Genomic DNA, 24,434 nt, shown 5'->3' on the forward strand with positions numbered 1-24,434 from the left:
TATTTAGGGTAAAAACATCTAGGCATTTTTGCCTTTTGTCTTCATATAATGCAAACTAAGCCCTAACTGCTTCTTTTTTTTTTTAAATTTTTTGTTTATTGCAGTCACATTGGTTTATAACATTGTATAATTTCAGGTGTACATCATTATACTTCTATTTCTGCATAGATTACATCATGTTCACCACCCAAATACTAATTACAACCCATCACCACACACATGTGCCGAATTATCCCTTTCGCCCTCCTCCCTCCCCCCTTCCCCTCTGGTAACCACCAATCCAATCTCTGTCTCTATGTGTTTGTTTGTTGTTGTTATTATCTACTACTTAATGAAGGAAATCATACAGTATTTGACCTTCTCCCTCTGACTTATTTCACTTTGCATTATACCCTCAATGTCCATCCATGTTGTCACAAATGGCTGGATTTCATTGTTTCTTATGGCTGAGTGGTATTCCATTGTGTATATATACCACATCTTCTTTATCCATTTGTCCCTTGATGGGCACTTAGGTTGCTTCCAAGTCTTGGCTATTGTGAATAATGCTGCTATGAACACACTACTGATACCAGCAGATATCCCACCAGCAATTATTCAATTGGAAAATTTTATTGAAACAATGTGAGTAAATCATTTTTTGCTGTAAGATTACATCCATTAAAATATGATCATGAAAACGGGTTGGTGAGTAATGAACAAATGTGTAAATAGTATTAAAGGTCAGGCCCAATATTAACAGGGACTACCTCAATATCAATAAAAGACGCTTTTAAAACAAGGACAGAAATAATTCAATTCAATAATTGGGCCAATGGTGGCCCAAATACATATATACTTTTTTTTTTTTTTTTGAGGAAGATCAGCCCTGAGCTAACATCCAATGCTAATCCTCCTCTTTTTTGCTGAGGAAGATTGGCCCTTGGCTAACATCTGTGCCCATCTTCCTCTACTTTATATGCAATGCTGCCACAGCATGGCTTGACAAGCGGTGTGTAGGTCCACGTCCAGGATCCAAACCTGTGAACCCTGGGCCGCCAAAGCAGAGTACGCAAACTTAACCGCTATGCCACCAGGCCAGCCCCCTAAATACACATATACTTTTGTTCCTGTGACTAACTACACAGACATCTGTATTAGGATTGTCAGAAGCAGCATTTGGAGGAAGAAATAAAGTACAAGACCTAGGGAAATTGTTCACAAGAAAAGGAACAAAGCTAAGATTACCACTTAGAGAGTGGCCAGTACTTCGCCCTGCTGGGGAAGGCCGAAAGGAGAACCAGCGTGTGCCTGGTCCTCATCTCATCCCATAAAGTGCACTTCGGGCTCCAGCGGGCAGAACAAATAAACAGGTACTCTGTTGGGTACCTCTAGCACAATTTTGATGTGACACCATTCTGGAGACCATCTAACTGTTACTTTACTTTATCAATCTATTTTCTCATGTGCACACACACATGCACACATACACAGTCTTAGAGATAATTCTGAAAGGAAGGAAAAGAGACAATTATGGTTCATAGTTTACCACAAATGCACATCACCCAACTCAACAGAAACCCATGTGCTCCAGAATGCACAGAAGGTATGCAATGTTTCAGAGCATGTCATTGTTAGCTCTGGTTATCTGTTTTTTGAACGGTGTCCTTAATATGCTTTTCCAGTTCCAGTAACTTTTGGTAAAAATTTTCAGCAGTGTCTTCATCCAGGTCCATCTGGAAAAGAAGCAGATAGGGATCACTAGAAAGGAAAAATGAAACTAACAGTATTTGTGTAAAAGGAATGCATTCAACATATGTAAGAGAACTGAAAAAAACCAAAATGGCCGGTTGGAAAGGGCTGTGGTGACAGCCATGTGGGGACTTTTAGGAAACTCGGAGATCCTGAGGACCTATAACTCTCAGTCCAAACTCCAACACTTACCAACTCTACTGATGCTTCCCTTAAATGGCAAGACTGAAAGATCTGAGTTTTGCTGTCTCCCCTAACAGCTACATACCCAGTAACAGAAGACACCAACCAACTGTGATATGACAGGACAAAAGAGGAAAATCAAGGTTTTTTTTTTTTATTCCAACTGCTACTCACCTCCTTCTTTAGTAAAAGAGCCCTGATTTTAGCTAGGCTCACTGCCCTCCAGATGAAAGACTACATTTCCAGCCTCCAGTGAAGTTAGTGGGCACCATGTGACTGTGTTCTGGCCAATGAGATGTAAGCAGAACTGTTGTGGGTCCTATCTAGGAGTCTCTTTAAAAGGAATGGGGCCTTCCCTTCTTCCTCCCTTCTTCCATACTGCTCTCTTGAGCCTTAAGGATGAGGGCCACACTTTAGGGATGGCAGAGGGGTGACGGAAGGAACCTGGGTACCCGACAACTTGCGGAGCTGCCAGGCCAGCCCAAGGCTGCCTCTCTCCAAACTGCTTTCACATGTGAGAAATCTAAGCTTCTATCTTGTTTAATCCATTGTTATTTTACATTCTTCTGTTTCACGTAGAAAATCTAATTTTAACTGACACACTGTACGTAGAAGAAAACTTTCAACCCCTATAAAATAAAGTGATATCTCTTTTCAAGTCAACACAGAGCCAAAACTTCAAAAGAGGTCTTTCTTCACAAAGCTAAGAGGCTAAAAATTAAAGAAAACTGTATAACATTTTAGAAATAGCATTTACATTCATTCAGTCACGTTAAGAGCTTTTCTATATTGGAACTGGAAGAGGTATGAGAGATCCCTTTAGTTCAACCCAACCTTTTAACAGAGGATAAGCTGACTTCCCCAAATTAATCAAAGGTTAAAACATTTTCTTCAATGCATTTCCATAAAATGCTAATAAAATACTTTGGTTTATAGAATTAAACATTTTCTCCCTTTGGTAAACAAATCATTCCCTCAAGATTAATAGTAAGTTAAACTCTAAGGGTCTAAAAGTAAGCTTATTAATTTACAATAGAGCTCTTCGCGATGTTATTAAGTGTTATGTAAAACATGAAGGGAAAAAAAGTCATATAGTCAAGAACAATTTGGAAATGCCAGGATTAAACATTTCATACGTACTTCTTAACTGTATCAACTTCTCAAAAAAGCCTTTACTAGGCTAATGTGCATTGTGCACGTCTCTGAAAGAGGGGAATATAAAATATGAAGCACTTCTCGAATTTACTTGATGGACGAACTGCTTTTTGCAAATCTTCTCAAGGAACTAGTATCCCACAAACATATTTCAGGAAACACTGGAGGTTCACAGGCTCGTTTTTAGTAAACAGATACCATGGGAAGCAGGGAACATGGTTCCCCTTAGACGTCAAGCCACTAACATTTACACAAGATCACTGCCAATTATTTGACTTTCCTGAGATAACTTATTTGCCTCAACCTAATTTTATTTTATGCCAATGACTCCTCACAATAAGCTAGGCAGTGAAAAATGGGAGGCTGAAATAAACCTTACTCATGACAAAAATACAACAAAATTAATTCTTACAGGTTCAAAATAAATTTTCTCATTTTCTAACATGTAACTCTTTGTTTGATTCTTTTTACAAGATTATACAGAGTCTAAAAAACACAGCACTGATTCTTTTCCTATATCCATCCCCCACCTCTCCAAAACACCAATCTCTTAAAGCTAATAATAGTTACAAGTGGAACTGAAGACTCAAAGGGCAGTTAACTTCACTCAGAAACACACTTTATATTTCATCCATCTTGCAACACCTTAATTGAGTACCTACTATGTGCAAGGCAACACACTAGGAAAGGGAGGTATAACCCTCCTTCTCACAGCTTATATTTGGACAAGGGAGCCCGACGTTGACTGAATACTATGCAGGAAAGGTATAAGATGTCAAGAAGGCCTATAATGGAGGCACCTGCCCCAGTCTAAAGGGTCAGAGAAGGCTGAGATACAAGCTGAGATCTTAAGAATAAATAGTAGAAATCAATCAGTTGAAAGAAGAAGGGTAAGAGCAGGTGATGTGCAAAGGCTCAGAGGCAGGAGACAGCGGACAGAAATGAAAACAGGCCAGCGTGATGCCCGCACAAGCGAGGGAAGACTCGGGGAAGAGAAGCTGGGAAGCTGCTCGGGCTGGTCAGCAACCCCAGGACTGGCTCAGCAGCCTGGCAGTAAACCTCTTCCATGTAACAATGTAAACAGATTTACCTTTTGGGTTGTTACATAATTGCTTCCAAAGCCAGTGGTGTTACTCAGATATTTGGCCAAAGGATCAAGAGACTCGGGCTTTTGATGGAAAAGCCATATCTGGAAAGGAAGAGGGTGTCAATGATTTCTTTGTTCTGCCCAAGGTGAGCGAGGCTGGTGGGATTTACAATAAGTGCTTAACAGACCTCCAAACAAATTCTAAAAATCCTCTTCAATATCATCAGCTAATTGTGATATCTTCATGAACCAATACTGTAATCTGAAGGAAGAAAGTAAGGCAGCCTGTTTACATACCCTTTGAAAATTTATTTAAAGCAAAATAACTCTCATATGTTAGCCATCTCTTCCCTTAATCCCCAAATCAAAGTTCACGGCGTATAGACTATCTGAGTTGATACTCAATTCATGCCACAGTAAACTACAAGTCATTTATGTAATATTTCATTTTAATAGATAAGCATGCATAGGTACAACATTCAAAAGATATACGTGGTGAAAAGCTAGTCTTCCTCCCTTCCCAATTTTCCAGCCACCTACTTCTCCTTTCTGGAAGCAAGTACTCTTACTAGTACCTTATGTATTCTTCCAAAGAAAATCTATTCGCGGGGCCAGCCCCGTGGCTTAGCGGTTAAGTGCGCGTGCTCCGCTACTGGCGGCCCGGGCTTGGAACCCCAGGCGTGCACCGACGCACGGCTTGTCTGGCCATGCTGAGGCGGCGTCCCACATACAGCAACTAGAAGGATGTGCAACTATGACATACAACTATCTACTGGGGCTTTCGGGAGAAAAAGGGGAAAAAAGGAGGAGGATTGGCATGGATGTTAGCTCAGGGCTGATCTTCCTCACACAAATACAAAAAATCTATTTGCTTAAAAACACATATATCCTTTTCTCTTACTCAAACGAAAGCAAAAATATACATGCTATTCCACACTTTGCGTTTTTCACTTGAACAATAGGCCCTGGAGATATTTTCAAATCATGTATGTAGGCCTGTTTCATCCTTTTTTAAAGTAGCACAGTATTCCATTTCATGATGTACCATAATTTATACAATCGGTTTCCAATTGATGGACATATAGCTTGTTTCCAGTCTTTGCTATTACAAACCACACTGTGATGAATGATGAATACATCATTTTATATAAATATGAGTACATCTATAAGATAACTACTACAGATGGAATTGCTGGGTTAAGGGTATACATATTTATTATTCTGAATGATCTCGCCAAAGAGTCCTTGACAAAGGCTATATCAATCTACTCTCCCCCAGCAATAGAAGAGTGGATTCTATTCTAAACGAGCACCCTCGTTTCCCTTATCCTTGCCAATCAGTGTCTTATTAAACTTTCTAATCTTTGCTAATTGGAGTTGAAAAACAGTTTTGTAGTTTTAATTCGTATTTCTCTTAGTAGAAGTAAGAGGGCATCTTTTCATATGATTAAAACAGTTTAAAAACTCTGTTCACGTCCTTTGGCCCTTGTTCTAAGAGGTTATTGTTTTTTTTGATTTGTTGACGCTTCTGAACTATTAAGAAAATAAACCCTTTATCTACGATATGAGTGGCAGGTACTTTTCTTCCACTTTGTGCTTAGTCTTTGGAGTATATTTATAATGAGGATTTTGTCATGCAAATGTTTTTACTTTTATTTAACCAAAATTTTTAGTCTTTTCTTGTACGGTAAATTGGAGTATCTAAGGCTCCACACTCAGATTATTTAAAAATTTCCTCATATTTTCTTCTAGTAATTATATATTTTAACTTTTATGTATAAATCTTTTAATTTATCTAGGATTTTATTTGGTTGTAAGGTGTGAAGACGCTATTCTATTGTTTGGCAACATTTGCCGAATAACCCATCTTTTCCCCACTAATTTGGAATGCTATCATTATCATATATTAAATCCCTGAATGCTATGGGCCTATTCTAAACTTTCTATTCTATTCCACTGATCTGTCAATTCACATACCAGAACTATACTATTTTCATTAAGATAGTTTTCTTTAAAATCTTGAACACTGAAATATACTGAATCCTTTACAATAAGCCTTCTATCGTGTACTCCTAAAATTCCTATTTTACAGATAATAGAATGCTCAGACGAGTGAAAAAATGTCCCATGGGTTCATAGCCGGGAATTGGAGAACTGGGATTTGAACAGAATTCTAGAACCCACACTCTTAACCACTGTGCTTTAAGCCACTCAAGCTTAGCCCATTTAAGGAGACAAAATGTATTCCAAGATTGAAGAGACTCTTGCTACACATGTGGTATGCTCAAATCCTCATCCATATCTACCAGCATCTACAACCATCACTAGGTGGTAATTAAAGGGATAGTCTCCTACCCACCCATATTTTAGGAAATTACATCAGGGTCACAACAAATTTTTTACACAGTGACATTGGGATCACGCTGCCTGTCCTACCCAAATCCAACACACCCTTCAGGGCCCAGATCAAGCCCTACTTGGTAAGCAAAGCCTGCTCCAACTGGTCCAGTCCCCACTGATCCCCCTTTCTGGTTGCTCCTAGAGTGTCCACCACCTGCTGACAGAATGTTTTATTTCTTGCCTATTTTCTGTATTCATTCTTTTTTCTAAACATGACTCGGAGCTCCTTAATAACTGGAGATTTTTCTTCTAACTATTCCCCATACCAGTGACACTCAATTTATACTTGATCTCTAGACTTGATTTGCAGTGTTGTAGATGTGCAGAACGAGTAATTCCGAAAGGACTATTCATTATTTCTAATGGTTTGGCAAATATATTAAAAACTAATTAAAATTAGTTTGAAAGCACTTGCTTCTACAATCAACTTCTGTCCCTACAAGAAATGCATTTATTTCTGCAATGTTTACCAAAACAGGAGTGTCAAGCCAATTCCCTTAAGGTTTTCCTTAGTTAATTGCAATTCAGCCAAGATTTAAGAATCTACTAAGTATAAGCACAACAGTACTAGTCTCTCAAGTTTTCAAGATGCATAGCATAAATCCTGAAGGAGCTAAGTGGAGTGAGGAAGACAAACACACGAAGAACTGACTCTAATAAATGGGATTTCAACCAGATGGTATAAAGAACAAAGGACAAATAAGTTCCATCTTGTATAACAATTCTGATCCATTAGCAGAGGATGCCTTTGGGGTCTTGGGTTGAAAATAGTCACAGACATCATTTGCGTACAGTAGAAAAGAGTATTATGATCCATTAGTAACATCTGCCATTGATGAGGAAACATGCAATCCACTTGCCATGTGTGATTCAAGGAAATGCACTGGTTTCCTAACAAAATAACAACTTGATCCTCTACTATTAACAGAGGAAAGGGAATTTTCATATAAGGAAATGGAGCTGGACTTCATTGCCTCTACTCTTGACCCGCAAGATGCACTTTCCCCGTGGGAAATCTCACACTGATTGCCCAGCCACCATTCTTGCTTTGCCTGTCCCTGTGGTACTCTACTGCTCTGCTCTCCTCCAGCGGCTGATGGATCTTGCTTCTACAGGAGCGCTGTCTCCACAACTGTGGCAGCCAGTGCCACAGCAGATACTAAACTCAAACTTCACTCCTAAGGCTCTACACTCAGCCTTATGGTCCCCCTTAGTCCTAAACAGGAGCTTGATTGCTCAAAGCTTGTTCTCTTATCTTTTCTGTTGAGATTGTTCCTACTACCAGTGAACTTACAGTTTACATCTGCTAAGTGATCGTGCAAGCCATTGAACCTCTAGAAACATACCATGGCTTCCGTTCCATTGTGCGTTGTCAGAGTGAAAGCGTTTGCGAAAAAGCGCAGCTGACGAAGAGAAAACAACAGTCATTTTGTGGTGGTTGAGACTAGAGTCACAAAAGCATCATTCATTCATTTACTACAGAGATAACCTGCGTTTCTCAGCAGAGAATATTTCTGTATGTATCGAACAATAAAGACGTTTCCAAAAGCAGTACCGCTTCATCTCCATCACTCCAAGTCAACCACTGCTAACGTGAAGGCATATTTCCTTCTCATCGTTTTTCAATACCTGCCCTAATGGAGGGACACTTTTCCCTGAGCTCTACAAGGGAGGAACACTGCCTAATGTGTGCTGGGGGAACACTGGTCCTGCAAGTTGCTCAAAACACAAGACAAAACAGAGAAGCAAAAACATAGTTCTAAGGTCATACAGTGTACAATCACCTCCTTCTTGGGAACTGCTGGAACACATGACCACATTAAAAGCTGAGAGAAATCCAATTTAATATTGCTTAACACAGTTCCCAAAATTATATAATCATAGAACTCTTGGGCTCTTTGGCGCATGATCAAAGAAACATTCCCTTAAAGAGAAGTGGACACTCAGATGGTGGTGCAGTGGGAATATTGCGTAGCACGAAGCAGAAGTTACTTATTAACTAACTTCAAAAATCTCGAGTGAAATGGTGTTCTGTCATTTTCAGGTTCAATTTCTTAAATCACTTCCCAGCCCTGAAACACATCTTTTTGGTCCCAAATCGAACAGCTTAAGTAAACTAAGAAAAGAAATGTTTACCACTTACCAGCCATATGAATGGCAACAGCAGCGTCCATATAAAGGGAGGTAGAACTCCATATGTCAGATTGGTCAACATCGTACCTGGGCACAACACACTGGAATACAGACCCTGGGAGCACAGAGACAGGTAGCAATAAGATATTAATTCAGCGTATATTGACTCAGCTATTGACTATATGCTAGCTAACAAAAGAGATACACAAATGAGCCAGGAAGCATGAAGGATTTATGCTCTGAGTTGTCCTTGAAGCTGGATGAACCATTTCAGTTTAAGAATCATGTACTGAGAACTCATTAGGAGAGGCCCGCAGGATGTAAAAATTAGTAAGACAAAGTCTCTATTCTGAAGAAACTTACAGTACAAAGAATAACCAAGCTTAAAGCTGGAGGAGAAAAGTCGGACCTGGTTATCCGAGTTTTCCATGTTATTGGCTTAATTGAAGATCAGTTTATCAATCATAATAAGCACTTAAGATAAAAAAGACATATACGGCACAGTCTTTGCCTTCAAGAAGTGTCTGATCTAGTAAATACAGACAGCTAAACCTAAAGTATGTGTCTGTTGCCCTGCAGGTACATAAGACCCATACCTCTAGCTCCCGGCATCAGAGAGGAACGAAAAGCTGTGTGTGGTTCTTCCACAAACAGCCTCCACCTGAATATCTCTAAATCAAGTGCCTAGCCTAGGACTCATCATTTCAGAAAGATCTGTCCTATAAAGAGAGCCCCAATTAACACAGAGTGTATGTTAATAGAAAGGGCCCCATGTGGTCTTCAGTAATCGTTGGAGCACTGGGATTTGTTTTACCAATTTATTTAGTTTAATTTTTACTATATTTTACTTTATCTTGATATTGACCATTTTACCTCGTACTTTTATTACTTTTAATCTTCTTTTTTCTTTTAAATGAAAAATAAGAAGTGCCAGTGTAACACAGACAGTTCAGTGGACAGAGAGCACCCTAAGCAAGAGAAGCTAGCAAGTTTTCTTCCTTTATTCAGGGCTGCAGAGGAGTGGCAGACCTGGCACAGATAATCCAGTCCCTGAGAGACCCCTGGATTTACCAACAGTCCTCTGAAAAAAGGCAAGAGCCTGGACTCATCATCCTTATAGACCAAAAATTCTTCCCAAGAAAGTAATATTTTGCTCCAAAGACAGCTAAGGAAAATTTCTTATTCTGGTAACTAGCTAGGAACAACTAGAGACTATTCAGCCCTAAATGAAGACATCTGTGAACTAAAATCCAGGGTTTCCAACACAATGACTTTCTGACGTTGAGCAACAAAAGAAACAAACAAGGAGGCAATCTTACCCAAGACTGCAGTCCCTCCACGCCCTTAATTATAGGGAATGAACTGTGACGATCCTGAGTATTTCTCTAAGACTCGTGTGAAGGGTCATGAATGAATGATTCAACTATCAGATAGCCTATACGGACCTAACAACATTTCCAGTAATACAAGTCTTCAAAACAATGTAGTTCTTTCTTAGCTGCTTCTCTCTTCATAAAAGCCAAGGAAGAAAAGTCGTGGGCTGAGAACCAATCATACAGATTTTAGGAAGCAGTAGTGTAAGTGAGCATAAGTGAGGCCACCTTGTTACATCAAACAGCACCAGCCCCTGCTCCGTGTGACTACTCACTGCTCTGCATGTACTCTAAAAAATTCACATGCTCTCCTGATTTATGGCTCCACTTACATATGTACTCCCCAATAGCTTGATAAATTAAAACCCTGTTCTATGAGTTTCTCTCCAAGAACAGGCTGACCACAGGCGGTAAACATACCTACAAGGTATCCATCACAGCTGACAGAAGAATGGAACAATGCGATGCCTGGAGCCCATCATGCCTGGAGAGTAACATCCCTGAACCTCCTCCTTACTGCCCATTTTCCCTATATAACTGCCTCAAGATTCTGTAATCCTTGAAGATGGGTTTTTGAGATATTAGTCACCTGTACTCTGATTTGCTGGCTAACCTAATTAAACTTCCTTTCTCAATCTCTAATTCATTGTGATTAAATGGTTCAGATCGCAGCGACCAGAGCGAGACCATTGCTCAGTAACAGTAGCATTAGCTAAACCTCCCTTTTTTGTAAAAGATGAAATCCCAAACCTTACTTGACAATTGAGACTTAAATAAAATCCCAGAGCTTTTTATGAAAAAAGAAGCTATTCCACTCCGATGTTGCCCCTAAATGGGAGCTTCCAGGGCACAAGCAGTTGCAACAAGCTTTTAAACATCTCAAAAAACCTCAGAAGGAGGCTCACAATTGGACCAACACACTAAGGTCAAATATAATAATAATAATTATAACAATAACAGCCAACACACACATATAAGCATGTACACACACATGTGCAGACCACGTGCCCACATGCATATGCAGACATGCATATGCATACACACCACCTATACAATCACATTCATACACATGTGCACACACCCACAAAACCAATACATGTGCATGTGGATGCACACCCACACATGTATGCATGCACACAAGCACACACAACCCCACTCATTCATACCACATGTACACACGTGTGCAGACACATGCACAAATGCACACATTCTGAGCAAAAAGAACCACTGTGACTGCTTCATATCAGTCCCCTCATTCAATCCTCCAACAAATCCTTGAGGTAGGCACTATTATTATCCCTATTTTACAGATGAGGAAACTGAGGCATAGGAAGATTAAGTAATTTGCCCAAGGTTACAAAGCTAGTGACAGAGCCAGGATTGAAATCTAGTTCTAGAGAGTATGCTCTTAGCATCTACTTATATACCATCCTCTTCACTAAGAGGCATGATTCTAAGAGCCAGAACACACAAGTGAGAATTCCATCTGATAAAGGTCTCCAATCCAGAATAAACCATGTTGTTCAGACCATCACATAAGGCTTAGATGGCTGCGTCTAACGTATGATCAAAGAAGCTCCTTAAGGGCAGTTTCTTGGTCATCTTGTGATGTCTCCTTCCTCCTCGCTCCTAAGCCTGGCCCAGTGCCCTAAACATGAAAGGTCTTTCGCAATTATTAGTGGAATTAAATTTCTCCACAGTCCCACACTCAACCAACATAGTCCATGCAAACAAAGGAAGATGCCCACTGGAAAGAGTGGAGATTTTCAGTTAAGATTTTAGACCTGGGCAAGAGAGACATAAAAAGAAGCAGCACGTTCCAGACCACAGAGGCCCCAAGGAGCCAGCACGACTGACAAGGGTTGCCTCTAAACCCAGGGTCCTCACAGAGACAGATCGCTGGAGTCTTACCAAAGATCACCACTATCACCAGAAGGCTTTGTAACTACTGACTGTCCTATAGCATCTGATATGAAAACACTGGGAGACAGAGTAGTTTAGTGGGAAAAGCCCCAGCTATGAAGTCAGACAGCCTTGGGCTCAACTCTGAGCTCTAGTGTTTACTAGTTATGTTACTTCTGGGTAAAAGACGTAATTCTCCAAACTTTAGTGTCCTCACATGAAAATGGGAATACTCAGACCTACCTCACTATGATGAGAAAGGCATTAAATGACATACCCAGATACAGAGTACAGCACCTAAAACACAGCAAGGGCTTAACAGTAGTTATTGGTATTGGTAGTAGCACCACTCTGTTACATAAATTATAGCTCTTGAAGAGCTACAGAATGGTGAATGAACCCCTATTACCTAAAAAGTCAGGAGCTAATTATCTCTGCCCCAAAACTCTCATATACACCAACTATCAATCTTCTTCACGCCTGATCTTGTCCTCACAGCAATCCTGCTCAAAAAACAATATTGTATCTTCTAAACTACAACAGTTAATAGAAAGCCAGCCATGTTACTAGGAAATCAACTGTAGTTCAGAAACCTCTGCCCCACCATTTCCATATCACTAAGACAGGCCTCACCCGCTGGTTGAAATTTCTGTTCAAAGCTAGACTCAGAAGGTCAATAGCATATTTGGAAGAGCTGTAGGGCTCCTGGCCTTTGCTGTGCTGGAAGTCCTCAAGGCTGAAATTAGATTTCTTTGCATTGCGAGATGACGTCCAGATGAGCTGAGATGGACCATCATTCTGACAGAGGAGAGGTTCCAGTTCCTGAATCTGAATGAGCAAAAGAAGGAATAAAAAATGTATCAAAACGCAGTGGGGGAGGACAGGATAACAATTTTGAAGCCACTATAAACGTACACTGGAATTGAACAGGTGTGTCACTGTTAGAGTGAGACAATACAGATAAGCAAGGGAGGAGGCTAGGATGACCCATGTGATAATGGATTAGAGTTAGAGACATCAGTATGAACTGATGTTTAGCTTAATAAAGACATGGATGGTTACATATAAAAATATTTATAGATATTTATACTTGGGTTAGCATCCACATATATATCTCCTTGCTCTGTGAGCTGAGAGGGACTAGAAGCATCTGCTACCTCAACAGCAATGAGCACCCACATCTTGGTTTCTAATACCATTCTCCAATAAAAGGAATCAGATCTTAGAGAACAGCTGATTCTAGGACTGGAGCAGGAAATACACAAGATGAGCCTGAAACATCCTGAAGTGTCAGAAAGGACGTGCTCCAAACAAAACAAACAACCATCATGATGAGGGTATGTCAAAGATATACAGGATCCAACTGAAAGAGCTCCCGATGGCCCAAACTGAAATATTCTGAGCAACAAAATAAAGTAGTATTTATAACACAAAGTAGAAAATACATATCTGTAGTCCTCATGGATATAATAAATGATTTTTTCAGCTTTGAGATATAATTGATCAATAAATAAATGATTGAATAAAGAATTAAATGGAGGAGAATAGACATAGGTCCCTTGCAGAAAAATTCCAAATAATTTATGTAGCTAATCCATCCTCAAGGAGCACTCCTTAAGTGTGGGCTATACATAGTAACTCTCTTCTGAAGAGTACAGTATGTAAAGGGAGATAGAAAAAGAGTAACTTTATAATGGAAAAACCTGACAAACACCACCTCAAGCCAAGTGATCAGAGATAACAGCAATACTGATAAGTCATATCGATAGTACACACACGTGATATGATGTGATGGGAAAGGTAGTTCACCTCTGTGGTCTTCCTCTCAAAAACACATTACTCAACTCTAACCATGAGAAAAACATCAGACAAATCCCCATTGAGGGACTGTCTACAAAATACCTGAGCAGTAATCCTCAAAACTGTCAAGGTCATCAAAAACAAGGAAAGTCTGAGAAACTGTCACAACCAAGAGGAGCCTAAGGAGAGTTGACTACTAAATGTAATGTGGCATCCTAGATGGGATACTAGAACTGAAAAAGGACATTAGACTTCCAGAAATTATCTCTACTCTTTATAACAACCCTAAAAGTTTGGTCATTTCACATATAATCAAAACACAGGTGGATCCCCTTATATAATGCATTTACACCTGAACCTAGAATCCAAGTTTGTGTTCCATAAAAAGTGGTAAGATTTTTAAACTTAATTTGAAGACCATGGAAGACATTATAAGCCTTCCTATTATTTTATTTGATAAGTCAACTCTAAAACCCCTGCTGACATGCCTACCTCTATAAGGATACACAAGGATAAGTCATGTCACCAGGATACCTGTGATAACTGTGCCTATGGTCACAACTCTCCTCTGCCATTCCCCCAACCCAGATTACCCAAACACTTGATTTTCTTAACAACTTAATTTTCTAAACACTAGATTCATCGACAAGTTAACAGACTATTAATAGTAATAATTAACTTATTCTCTATCATTACCAATTAATGTAATAATTCAGAAAGAGGGCAAAGGAGAAAGGATTATTAAACGATAAAGAAAATGTTAGATAATGGATCCCTGTAAAGTTATAAAAAAAGACCAGATGAGAATTCAATCACATCCTGACTTTATATTTTAATTAACTTTTGTCATTGAAAAAGTAATATATCATTTAAAAAAAAGTACTAAAGGATATAGAATGAAACCTGAATCTCCCACTCATCTCTGACACCCTGGCACCCCAGTTCATCAAAGGCACCCAATTCCATTTGTATCATTCTAGAAATATTACATACACGTATATATAACATGTAAAGATATATCTTTTTCTGCTTGTTTATACAAATGAGATCACACTAAACATACTCCTATTTCTTCTTAATATAAAATACTGGAGCCCATCCTATTAAGTGCAAAACATTTATCTCATTTCTTTTAATGATTTCATGATATTCCAAAGTTTGCATACATCTTAATTTATTATAAATATAGGCTAGTCCTCAAGGAGTTCCAATTTGGAGGGAAATCAGGCTTAAGGTGAAGAAAAGTGATCGTGAATATAAAAGTGTCAAAGATATACAGGTTCTGTGCAGGCAAACTCAGCATCAGGAGGAGTTCTTTCGGCACCAAAGAATTATTAGCAACTGGCAACACAGTCGGGCATTACTCAATCTAGATATTACAGCTCAAATGTGAGATTAAACCTGAGTCAAGACACAGAACAGGCCAGACAAGCTACACATCTCCTGCTTCACTTGATACGCATGCCTGGAATCTTGACAAGAAGCATGGATGCTTCAGAAATCAGAAATCAAAATAACAAACGAGTAACTGTGAACTATTATTTAATAACGGCTTGCCTGCTACCCCACCCTATCTGATGCCAAGCCCAAGCCCAGTTTCAAAGACCATTTAGAACAGGACTGGAGCACTTTTTCTCAGTTCTGTACAGTTTCTGAGGGTGTTTGTGTGTTTCTTTCTCGCTTTCTCTCCACTCTCTGTAGCTGATGTTGAAAGAAAAAATAATATATCAATAGGTTGCTTTAGGGAAGTAATGTTTTCAAAGAGTAGAGTGATCACCCTATTTAAATACTCAAAGATTTAATGCTAGCTATAAACTAATGAGCTTAACAAAAGAACACTGTGATGTACCCATGCAAGCCTTGAGGATCACGGCACTAAACATTGACTTATTAAGCCCAAAGTCTTCTTACCAAGATAAAGTGGCCAAAGACATTTGTTTCAAACACCTCCTGGAGCCCGTCAGCAGTGACCTTGTCATCCTGGGTCAGCAGTCCCTCAGCTGTGGAGAACACATGAATCACTTTTCTGAAACAGCAGAAGACAATTGTATGACTTGTAAAAGCTTCTTTAGTTGAAGATACTGGAGAGACACTCTTGCTGCCCTCCCCAGCCCCCAAATCACATTTTCCTTGATTCTGTAATAACAGGGAGAAAAATACCCATTGCTCAGACTGGATTATTGTGAGTATTAAATGCTTCCTTTCCCCCAATTCACGGAAGTACTTACATACTTATAGCCCATACTCCCAATAGGAACCCAAGTCTCTCAAAGACCTGCTGATAGAACTCTCTTTACCTCTTTCCAAATCACGTTACAAGTAAACTTCTCTGGGAGAATAATAGCTATGCCAAGGAGAAAAAGTCCTCCCCTGCACAAACTGATGTTTAACCCCTGACCAAAGTGAAACAGGTTGTTTTCTTACTGGGAATTCTTGGAGCACTGAACATATTAATACAGTGATTTGCTGTGAGATCAATTTCGTAAGTCAAGACCAGTGTGGGATTGTGTGTATGTTTAAGCGAAGAGAAGGAATACAAAAGCAGTGCAGTAGGGAGCATGCAGTAAGAGCAAGAATATCTATTTATGAACAAGTTATTAGGTCACAAAATAAGATTTATTTCTTACTGTAGGTTGCGGTCAAACATTTTTGGAAGCCACTATACTAATGTGTATTGAGACTCTCCCAGGAAGATGTTTCCATCTGTGCATTTCCCCAGGCTACTGGTCAGAGCACCTGACATACAGCTGGGAAACGCTTCCAAAGTAGCCTTCCTGGGTACTGGAGTCTCACTGATGACTCTGCCTGATTCTGAAATGTTCTCACTAACAGACACATTCAGGCAGAGCACAAATTGACCTTCTGAAACATCCAAACACTTGGAATGTCATGGAGACCTAGAACACCGTAAGAACCAAGACTTGCAGCATTCCCCACAAAAGATGAATGCTTTTCTTTCATGACGTGGTTGCAACACTTCCTTTCTGTCTCCGTTCTTCTTAACACCCCCTCATCCTGCCAACTTAACATACTGAGGGCAAAACTAGGCAGAAAACAAACACCATCTTTTTCCTTCTAATCAGTTCATCTAGAAAATGGAAATTACCTTGAAAAGAGGCCAGAGAAAACGGCTTTGATATTCAGCTGTGGATTAGGCATGATCCCAGCATTTAGATATAGACAGTCTAATCTCTGAAACCTGCAAATAAAACAGCAAGACAAGATTGTTAGTTATCTCTAGAGTGACTGGAATAAAGAAGGTCCAGGAAGGACAGCAAATGCTTTCTGAACCAAAAAGGTGTCTACAGCAAGCTGAAGAGAATGCATAACACGTCAGTGTTACACTACTTCTTTCTCAACAGTTTTCCTTTAGCCACAGTAAATATCCGAGTATTGTTTTTTTTGATGGCAGCTTCAAACAGAACTTGGGGTGCTATAACCAGCTTTGAAGTTAAATCTCTGATCAATACTCCTTCCAGCTTAGTCTGCCAAATCATGCACTGCGGTAACCCTCTGTCTATTAAACCCACTCTCCTTCTAGTCTTAAGAAAGTTTTTTGCCTTTTTTTTTTTTTAAGGTTCATATCTTCCCTATTGATAAGTAAAATTCATATAACATTCATATTCAACTAATCTGATCCATCAATGCAGGAATCCAAATGCCAAGCTATCTACTAAAGCAGAAGATTCATGTGGCAACCTTTCCTTGTTCATGGCCAGGTGCTCTGTACCATAAAATGATGAAGGCTCACAAGAATACACTGAGATTATGCAAGCTGAACGGGTGTGAGGTATTCTCGCTGGGCTCTCTCCAGGACACTTGTCATGGAAAGAATTGTGAAATGCTGACTTGAGAAAGCTTTTTCATTTTTAAACCTACATAAGCCTTAATCTAAGTATATTCCTTTCGAACTAGGTCCAAGACAAGTAGAGCCTGCTCTCGTGATACTCACAGACACCATGAATATTCAGAATACCTCCTAGAATTCTATGCACCACACTGATTCTGTGTCCTCTGTAATAGCCCAGGACAATATGGGCCATAGCTACTAAGGCTAGGACCTTAAAATACATACATGGTTACCAATACAGTTCACACACAAACCTTTCTTGATCATCCTACAAGTAATTGACAGCCAAATGACTCGAATTACTAAACTGACTGTTTAAAGTGCTGATATTGATACCATCAAGTCACCCATGTAAGTGCCGCAAGGACAGTGCAGGTCCATCTATCGTTGGTTGTTCCACCATCTAATTTGCAAACTTTCATCTAAGTATATCAACAATTTTACTACGAATGAAGACAAAATGCTTAGCAAAGAGTGTAAATGGTACCAGAACACCAAATTAAGGTCTGGCTTCAGTAAAATGGTATACTTACTACTTTCAAAGATTAAATGACACAACTGCTCTATTCTGGATAAAACAGAACCACTATTTCTTATTAGTTTTCACCTGCACATATCTAATAGAACAGAGGATTACAGATGGAAAGACCAGGGGTCAGGAACGGTGCTGCTTTAGCTGACTGGAAGGGATTCTTCTCAAGCTGTCTTTGGCTCTAACTTACTTCAGGTCTATACTCAAAGATATCCATTTGGGCCTAAGTGCAGGAGATCCTTGACATAAGCAAGAGATCTATCTGAACACTGTCCCATATTCCCAAATTTGTGAATATCACTACAACCATCATTTCCCAAATTTGGATAATACCATCCACCTCAAAGAGAGCTGGTTTTTTTGTGTGAGGAAGATTAGCCCTGAGCTAACATCCTATGCCAATCCTCCTCTTTCTGCTGAGGAAGATTGGCCCTGGCTAACATCAGTGCCCATCTTCCTCTATTTTATATGGGACGCCCCACAGCATGGCCTGACAAGCAGTGCATCAGTGCACGCCCGGGATTCGAACCTGCAAACCCTGGGCCATCAAAGCAGAGCGTGCGCAGTTAACAGCTAAGCCATCAGGCAGGCCCCTCAAAGAGAGCTGTTTTTAAGATTAAATAAATACATCAAAGCTGCACTAAAACGCTGACAGGCAGCTGGGAAAACTCACTTAATTCCTTAGAGCTCCCTTTTACCCCACAGGTTCAGTGCCTTAAATTTGGGCTAAATTACTAAGTTTGCGAATACTGAATATCTTGAACTTTTGAAGGCAATTGAGAATAGTCAATACTATGAATGTTACAACTTTCAATCTCCAAAGTCAACTGGATTGGAATGGGCTATCATTAACTGAGGATGCTAAAAACAGGAAATATACCAAATCTACACAAAACAGGGAAGACAGCCAGCTGGCTAAGAAAGTTGGGAGAAAGAATGCCTGCAAGCATGATTTGAAACTCATAACTTCTGTCCTGATTCCAGGGTTTTTAACTCAGTAAGGATGTTTACTGTGCAGTTTCACAGATTCGGAGACTCTAAGTTATGGAGGAGCAGGGGATGTGGAACTTAGAAAATCTCCCCGGTTTTTTTTTTTTGTGAGGAGATCAGCCCTGTGCTAACATCTGCCAATCCTCCTCTTTTTTTTTTTTTTTTTGCTGAGGAAGACTGGCCCTGGGCTAACATGTATGCCCGTCTTCCTCCACTTTATATGGGATGCCGCCACAGCATGGCTTGACAAGCAGTGTGTCGGTGCATGCCCGGGATCCGAACCGGCGAGCCCTGGGTTGCCGCAGCGGACTGCGTGCACTTAACCGCTTGCGCCACCTGGCTGGCCCCTCTGCCCAGTTTTTTAGAAAGATGATATGGCGGAGCTCAGCAGTGGAGGAGAGAGAAACCACATTCACAAAGGGCTAAGGTTGCAATGAAAAGAGCTGGGGGTGAAGGATACCAATTTTTGCTTTGTAACTTGTGCATCTGGAAAAGGGAAATGCAAATGGCTACCGACAAACATAAAGAACATGCCAAGTTTTAGTCTTCAGGAAATGCCTTTACCAAGAAGGCCTTCCTTGTTTCTACTGCACTTCATTTTACTGTGCAAGGAAATAAAGCAGCTCTTGTTTCTTAAGGGCCTCAATTACAAAAATTTAACTAATTGTTTATTAATTAAATGATTAAATTAATTTGAAAATTAATTATTTCAGATATCCCTAGGGCTCAGCATGGACTAATGCAGGGTTCTTGACTTTTTGATCATAAACTCCTCTTAGAATTAAAAAAAAAAAAAAGCATGCTCTCTCTCTCCAGAAAAATGCATCGTGCACCTACATGTAACTTTTGTGTATACTTTCTGGGGAGTTATATATCCAAGGACTCTACTCCTTCACTTACTAAATATTTATCAAATGTCTATTACATGACAATTACCGTGCAGGTGTGAACAAATCTTTTCTGGCCTAGGGAAAAAAAAAATCCCTGAGGAAGCAAAGCAGAAACCTGGGTCCTAAGACCAACCCAACCAATATCAATATTACTCTTATTTGGGTGTCTCAGTTTCTTCACTTGTTAAATGTTAGTACCTGCCCGATCTACTTAATGAAGTTGTTTTGTGGAGGAAAGATGCAAAAAGTGCATTCAAATATCAAAGGAGTTATATCAATGGAAGGCATTACAATTGAACACACATCAAAGTGTACTTATAAATCAATCTTCACGAAATAATCATGATTATTATTGAGAATGAAAACGTGGTACTGAAACGTAATGGGTCACTCTATACAGATTTCCTCAGCATATCGTTTTCTTACACTGCACCTGTTTCTTTTTAGGTTTTCCTATCCTTTCTCATTTTGTTAACTCTTGTGTTGTGCAATCACATGAAAGAAAACCCATCTACAAGAGGTTTACCTTTGCTTGAGCTCCTTGGAGGCCCGGAGCACCGACTGCAGGTTGCTGACATCCACCTGCACGGTGGTGACCTCACTGGTGGGGTAAGAGGCCAGCAGAGCAGCACGAACAGCTTCCGCTTTGCCCATGTTCCTGCACGCCAAACACAGGTGAAGCTCATCGTCTGCCTCCAGCAACCGCCTGCAGAGGGCTAGGCCAACGCCACTGAGAGGACAATTCAGACACAGCACATGCATTAATCGAGATGGTGCCAAATAGAGCCATTTCTCTCTGGTTCAGAAAACTGATTCTACCAACTTGCGCTCCAATCAGGAGCCCAGGAAGACAGAAAAGACTCAAAAATTATTTAAAGAAGGGGGGAACCCCCACTCGAATAGCCACTTGCTCAGGACACTCTCCGGTTTGTGTTTCTTTCACGCTGCCATAGCTCAATACACAAAAAACTGGAATGCAGATACGAGCTGTCCTTTAGCATTTCTTCCAATGCAGAGTTCATCCTGCCAGTGGTTTTCATTATGTACTTATTATACCACTCATGAAAGTGAGTCAATACATCACCAGCAGGTGTCAAAAAGAGCATCTTATTAGCTGTTCCCTGAGTGCACATTTTACTCTGCTGTCCAAGTTCCTCAAGGGCAAGGGCTCTGCTATCTGTTGGTATCACTGTCACTACCAGAAGCACCAGAAACTCCTGACAAGGAATAGGATGAATCTTTCGAGAAGAGGCATCAGTAACATGGCAGGAGGTACAAGCCCCTCTCAACTACTATGATCAAATAACCAAGAGGAAGAGAAAGAACTCAACACGATTAAGTAGAAGGTCGGAAGAAGAAATATAAGATGAACACCAGGAAAGAGAAGCACGGGTGAATATGAGAGTCAAAGATAAACTACTTCAGAAAGTGAAACTGCACTGTAGACAGGACAGCAGTCAGACCAGCTTGGCTGATAGCAACGAAAACCTAGGTAAATAAATTCTGTTCCAAGACTTAAGTTGATTCCAGGCAAAGAGTCAGAACACCAAAAAGAGCCTAGCACCATCAGTAATCTGTTGGCCCTGCCCACAGAGCATCAAATATATTTATGTCAATTGATGCTCACTTGAGAATAGTAGGCCATTACTATAAACATACAATTGCACATATAACAATATATGTAAAAGAAACGAACAAAACCAATTCTGACTTATTTAAGAAACTTCAACATAGGAAGCTGTTAAAGTCACTCAGGAGAAGACACACTTAAAAACTGCCAGTCATAGACACCTACCACGCTGCCTCAGTTAACATGGATGTGGCTAGATAACTGAAAGTGGACTAATTTTAAATGACATTTATCATATCCTTTGTCTTAATCCCTCAAAAACTCCACATGCAACAAGTAGACAAATGGTTTGATTAGTTTCATCCTCCACACATTCTTCAGGGAAGTGCAAATAAGAAGCTAAATAGGCAACAGAAAATGCTGAGTCCAAATGAGCAACCCCGGAATAATTATGAACTGGCAGTAACGGTTATTTGCACTCCCCTCACGCCTTAACAGGAAAAGGTTACTTTTCTCCGAGTTTCTGAAGAGAATGTGCCAGGTGTCTAGCACTGTGCTAGATGGAATACGATTTTTTGCTCCACTGTTCTCATGCTCATGAATGTTGAAATTTATCAGAGGGTGAAAGTCTTGCACAGATAAAACACCGGGAGTACAAGACATGGCCACACGGTCACAATTAAACTGCCAGGCATGGAAGATAACTGAAGAGAAAGTCAAAGATAAGACGGGGCAGGGTCCGCGTGGAAAGCGCCCTTTCTCCTGGATCTCGACAGGATCATCACTACGACACTCCTCTCTCACTGGCGCTCTAGCTTTTCTTTTCACTGTCAGGTTTAATTCAAAACGCCAGTTACCGAGTACCTCAAGGGCCCGGCACGCCCCGTACCTCGCTCAGTGGGGCACCCAGGGAACAGCGGGACGGGGTCTGGCCCGAGTCCCCGGGGCAAGGTCACGGGTGGGCGCTCTGGGGGTCTGTCCGTGGCAGGTCGTCCTGGCCCCGTTCTTTCTGCTCCCTCGGACCCCCGATCTCCCGCCGCCGCGATCACGAGAGGCCTCACCTGCTCGCCCCGGTGATCAAAACCACCTTCCGCATCGTGGCGCGCCCCAAAGCCGAGCGGTAAGGCAAGGACACGCCACAGCTTTCAGAAGCCCCAAGACCTCCCGCCGCGCCCACGCGCCCGCCCTCCAATCAGGGCCCGGTGAGGCCCCGCCTCCCCTTGCGTCATCGACTCCGAGTCGGGCCCTCCAATCGCAGCCCGCCGTCCGCTCGCCGCGCCGTGGCCGGGGTGGGGTGAGGTAGGCCGAGGGGCGGGGCAGCGTGACGCAGAGGCCCGAGCCGATGCCGGCTCTGCCAAGCAGTCCGCGGCGAAGGTGTCCCGCCGGCTGCTCACCAGCCTTCCCGGGCGCCTGCCGGTTGTCGTGGTTGGGTACGGGATTAATGGCACACACAGAATGGACGCCCAGGCGCTTCAGATGGATGCTTCATCGCAGGAAGGCCTCAGGATATTTGCACCAGAGCTCCTTATTTTAGAAGAAAGGTTTGGATCTAGGAGCTGAAGTTTGGGGATTATCATCTGCTCTGTTTTCCACTCCGCCTGGACGTGTAGATCCGGGCACTGTCACTTTACAGCCCAGCTTCTGGTCCCAGACCTCCTCTTCCTCTAAAAAATCATCTTTGAGAACATGAACATTGGTTTTATTAAGAATTTTACGCAGAATCAATTTTCAAAACTTGGAATGGTTTTGGAAGGGAAATACGGCGTCAGAGAATCTCACGTAGGACGTAATGGCTCTTGTACTCTAACCTCGTATTTGAGTGTGTCTCAAACTCTTTGTGGTAAACGAGCCGTTTTGTTATTCCAAGCCATCCCACATGGGTATTGTATTTTGGAAAATACAATAAAAATGAATTAGTAGAAAAATGAAACAGAAAGCAAAAGGCATACAAAATACAAGCCCCAATTTTTTATTAGACTCAACTCATAAGAATACTCTGCCACATTGCAGTAAAAGTTTCTAATGCTTAGGTTTCTGTAGTTATCGTGAACTGGTAACAACGCCACCAACACCAGTCCGGGTCCACAGTAATGAACGCGGCACATCATGTGTCAAACTCTACAGAACATACTTTACTTCACGGCCTCTTTCGAAGTTTTAATTATCTATGAACAGCAATGTTCTCCGAAAGCTGTGAGACTGAGATAATCTATATTGGCTTTTGAATATCCTAGAGGTGTTGATAAATTTTATATCAAGTAATTTAGTAATCATTTATACCAATAAAATTAGATCAAAAGAATAAATATGATTATTTGAACATTAGGCTCCTAAATAATCGAATTTCTTTGTTATTGTTTGGGTGGAACTCAGCTTCTACCTTTATCCCACTTTCAACTATTCTTAAAGAGATCACAATTTAACAATATTTTCTGAAATTTCTGGAATAAAATTAACCCCAGTCTTTAGAGTATAGACCCAAAGACTCCTTTTAAAGTGTCATAGAGCTCAGAGGTGACATGTAAAAGGGATAAGAGTGGTGACACAGAGTTGTGTGGCTATCCTATGAATAACTCATTTCTACAAAGAAGGAGGAGGGCCCAGGTTGGAGTTTCAGCGTCACCACAATCTTGGGATGACAGTCAGTGTAGGACTAACTGTGAGTAAAGTGAAGGTGGGAAGACTTCAGAGCAAGACCAGCAGTCTCTCCTTCCACCATGATGTCCCTCCAAGCCCAGTGAGGAAACCTTGGTCTCCTCTTCCTTCTTTCAACTAAAGTTGCTCCTTTCAAGGTTCTGCAGCCTTCAGAAGATGGGCTGAACTGCTAGAGGTGCCAGA

At 40.8% G+C, this 24,434-nt stretch overlaps 1 protein-coding gene across 2 annotated transcripts; it reads right to left on the reverse strand.

Annotated features, from left to right (window-relative positions):
* Positions 1 to 593: 593 nt before the first annotated feature.
* Positions 594 to 22,746, reverse strand: HSD17B7 (hydroxysteroid 17-beta dehydrogenase 7). Of its 2 annotated transcripts, XM_087440167.1 has the most exons (9): positions 22,658 to 22,746; positions 20,553 to 20,756; positions 16,871 to 16,963; positions 15,676 to 15,790; positions 12,598 to 12,792; positions 8,700 to 8,804; positions 7,903 to 7,959; positions 4,160 to 4,258; positions 594 to 1,715 (listed from the first exon to the last, which is right to left on the reverse strand). In XM_087440167.1, the coding sequence occupies exons 1-9, from the start codon at positions 22,690 to 22,692 to the stop codon at positions 1,614 to 1,616; spliced, it is 1,005 nt and encodes a 334-aa protein (XP_087296293.1). In that variant the 5' UTR covers positions 22,693 to 22,746; the 3' UTR covers positions 594 to 1,613. The 2 variants fall into 2 exon arrangements, with proteins under 2 accessions (XP_087296293.1, XP_087296296.1); XM_087440170.1 differs by lacking the exon at positions 4,160 to 4,258.
* Positions 22,747 to 24,434: the final 1,688 nt, after the last annotated feature.

Source organism: Ceratotherium simum, chromosome 2 (genome assembly GCF_057802395.1).
Source record: "Ceratotherium simum simum isolate JZ-2026a chromosome 2, ASM5780239v1, whole genome shotgun sequence".
In the NCBI taxonomy this organism is placed as follows: domain Eukaryota; kingdom Metazoa; phylum Chordata; class Mammalia; order Perissodactyla; family Rhinocerotidae; genus Ceratotherium; species Ceratotherium simum.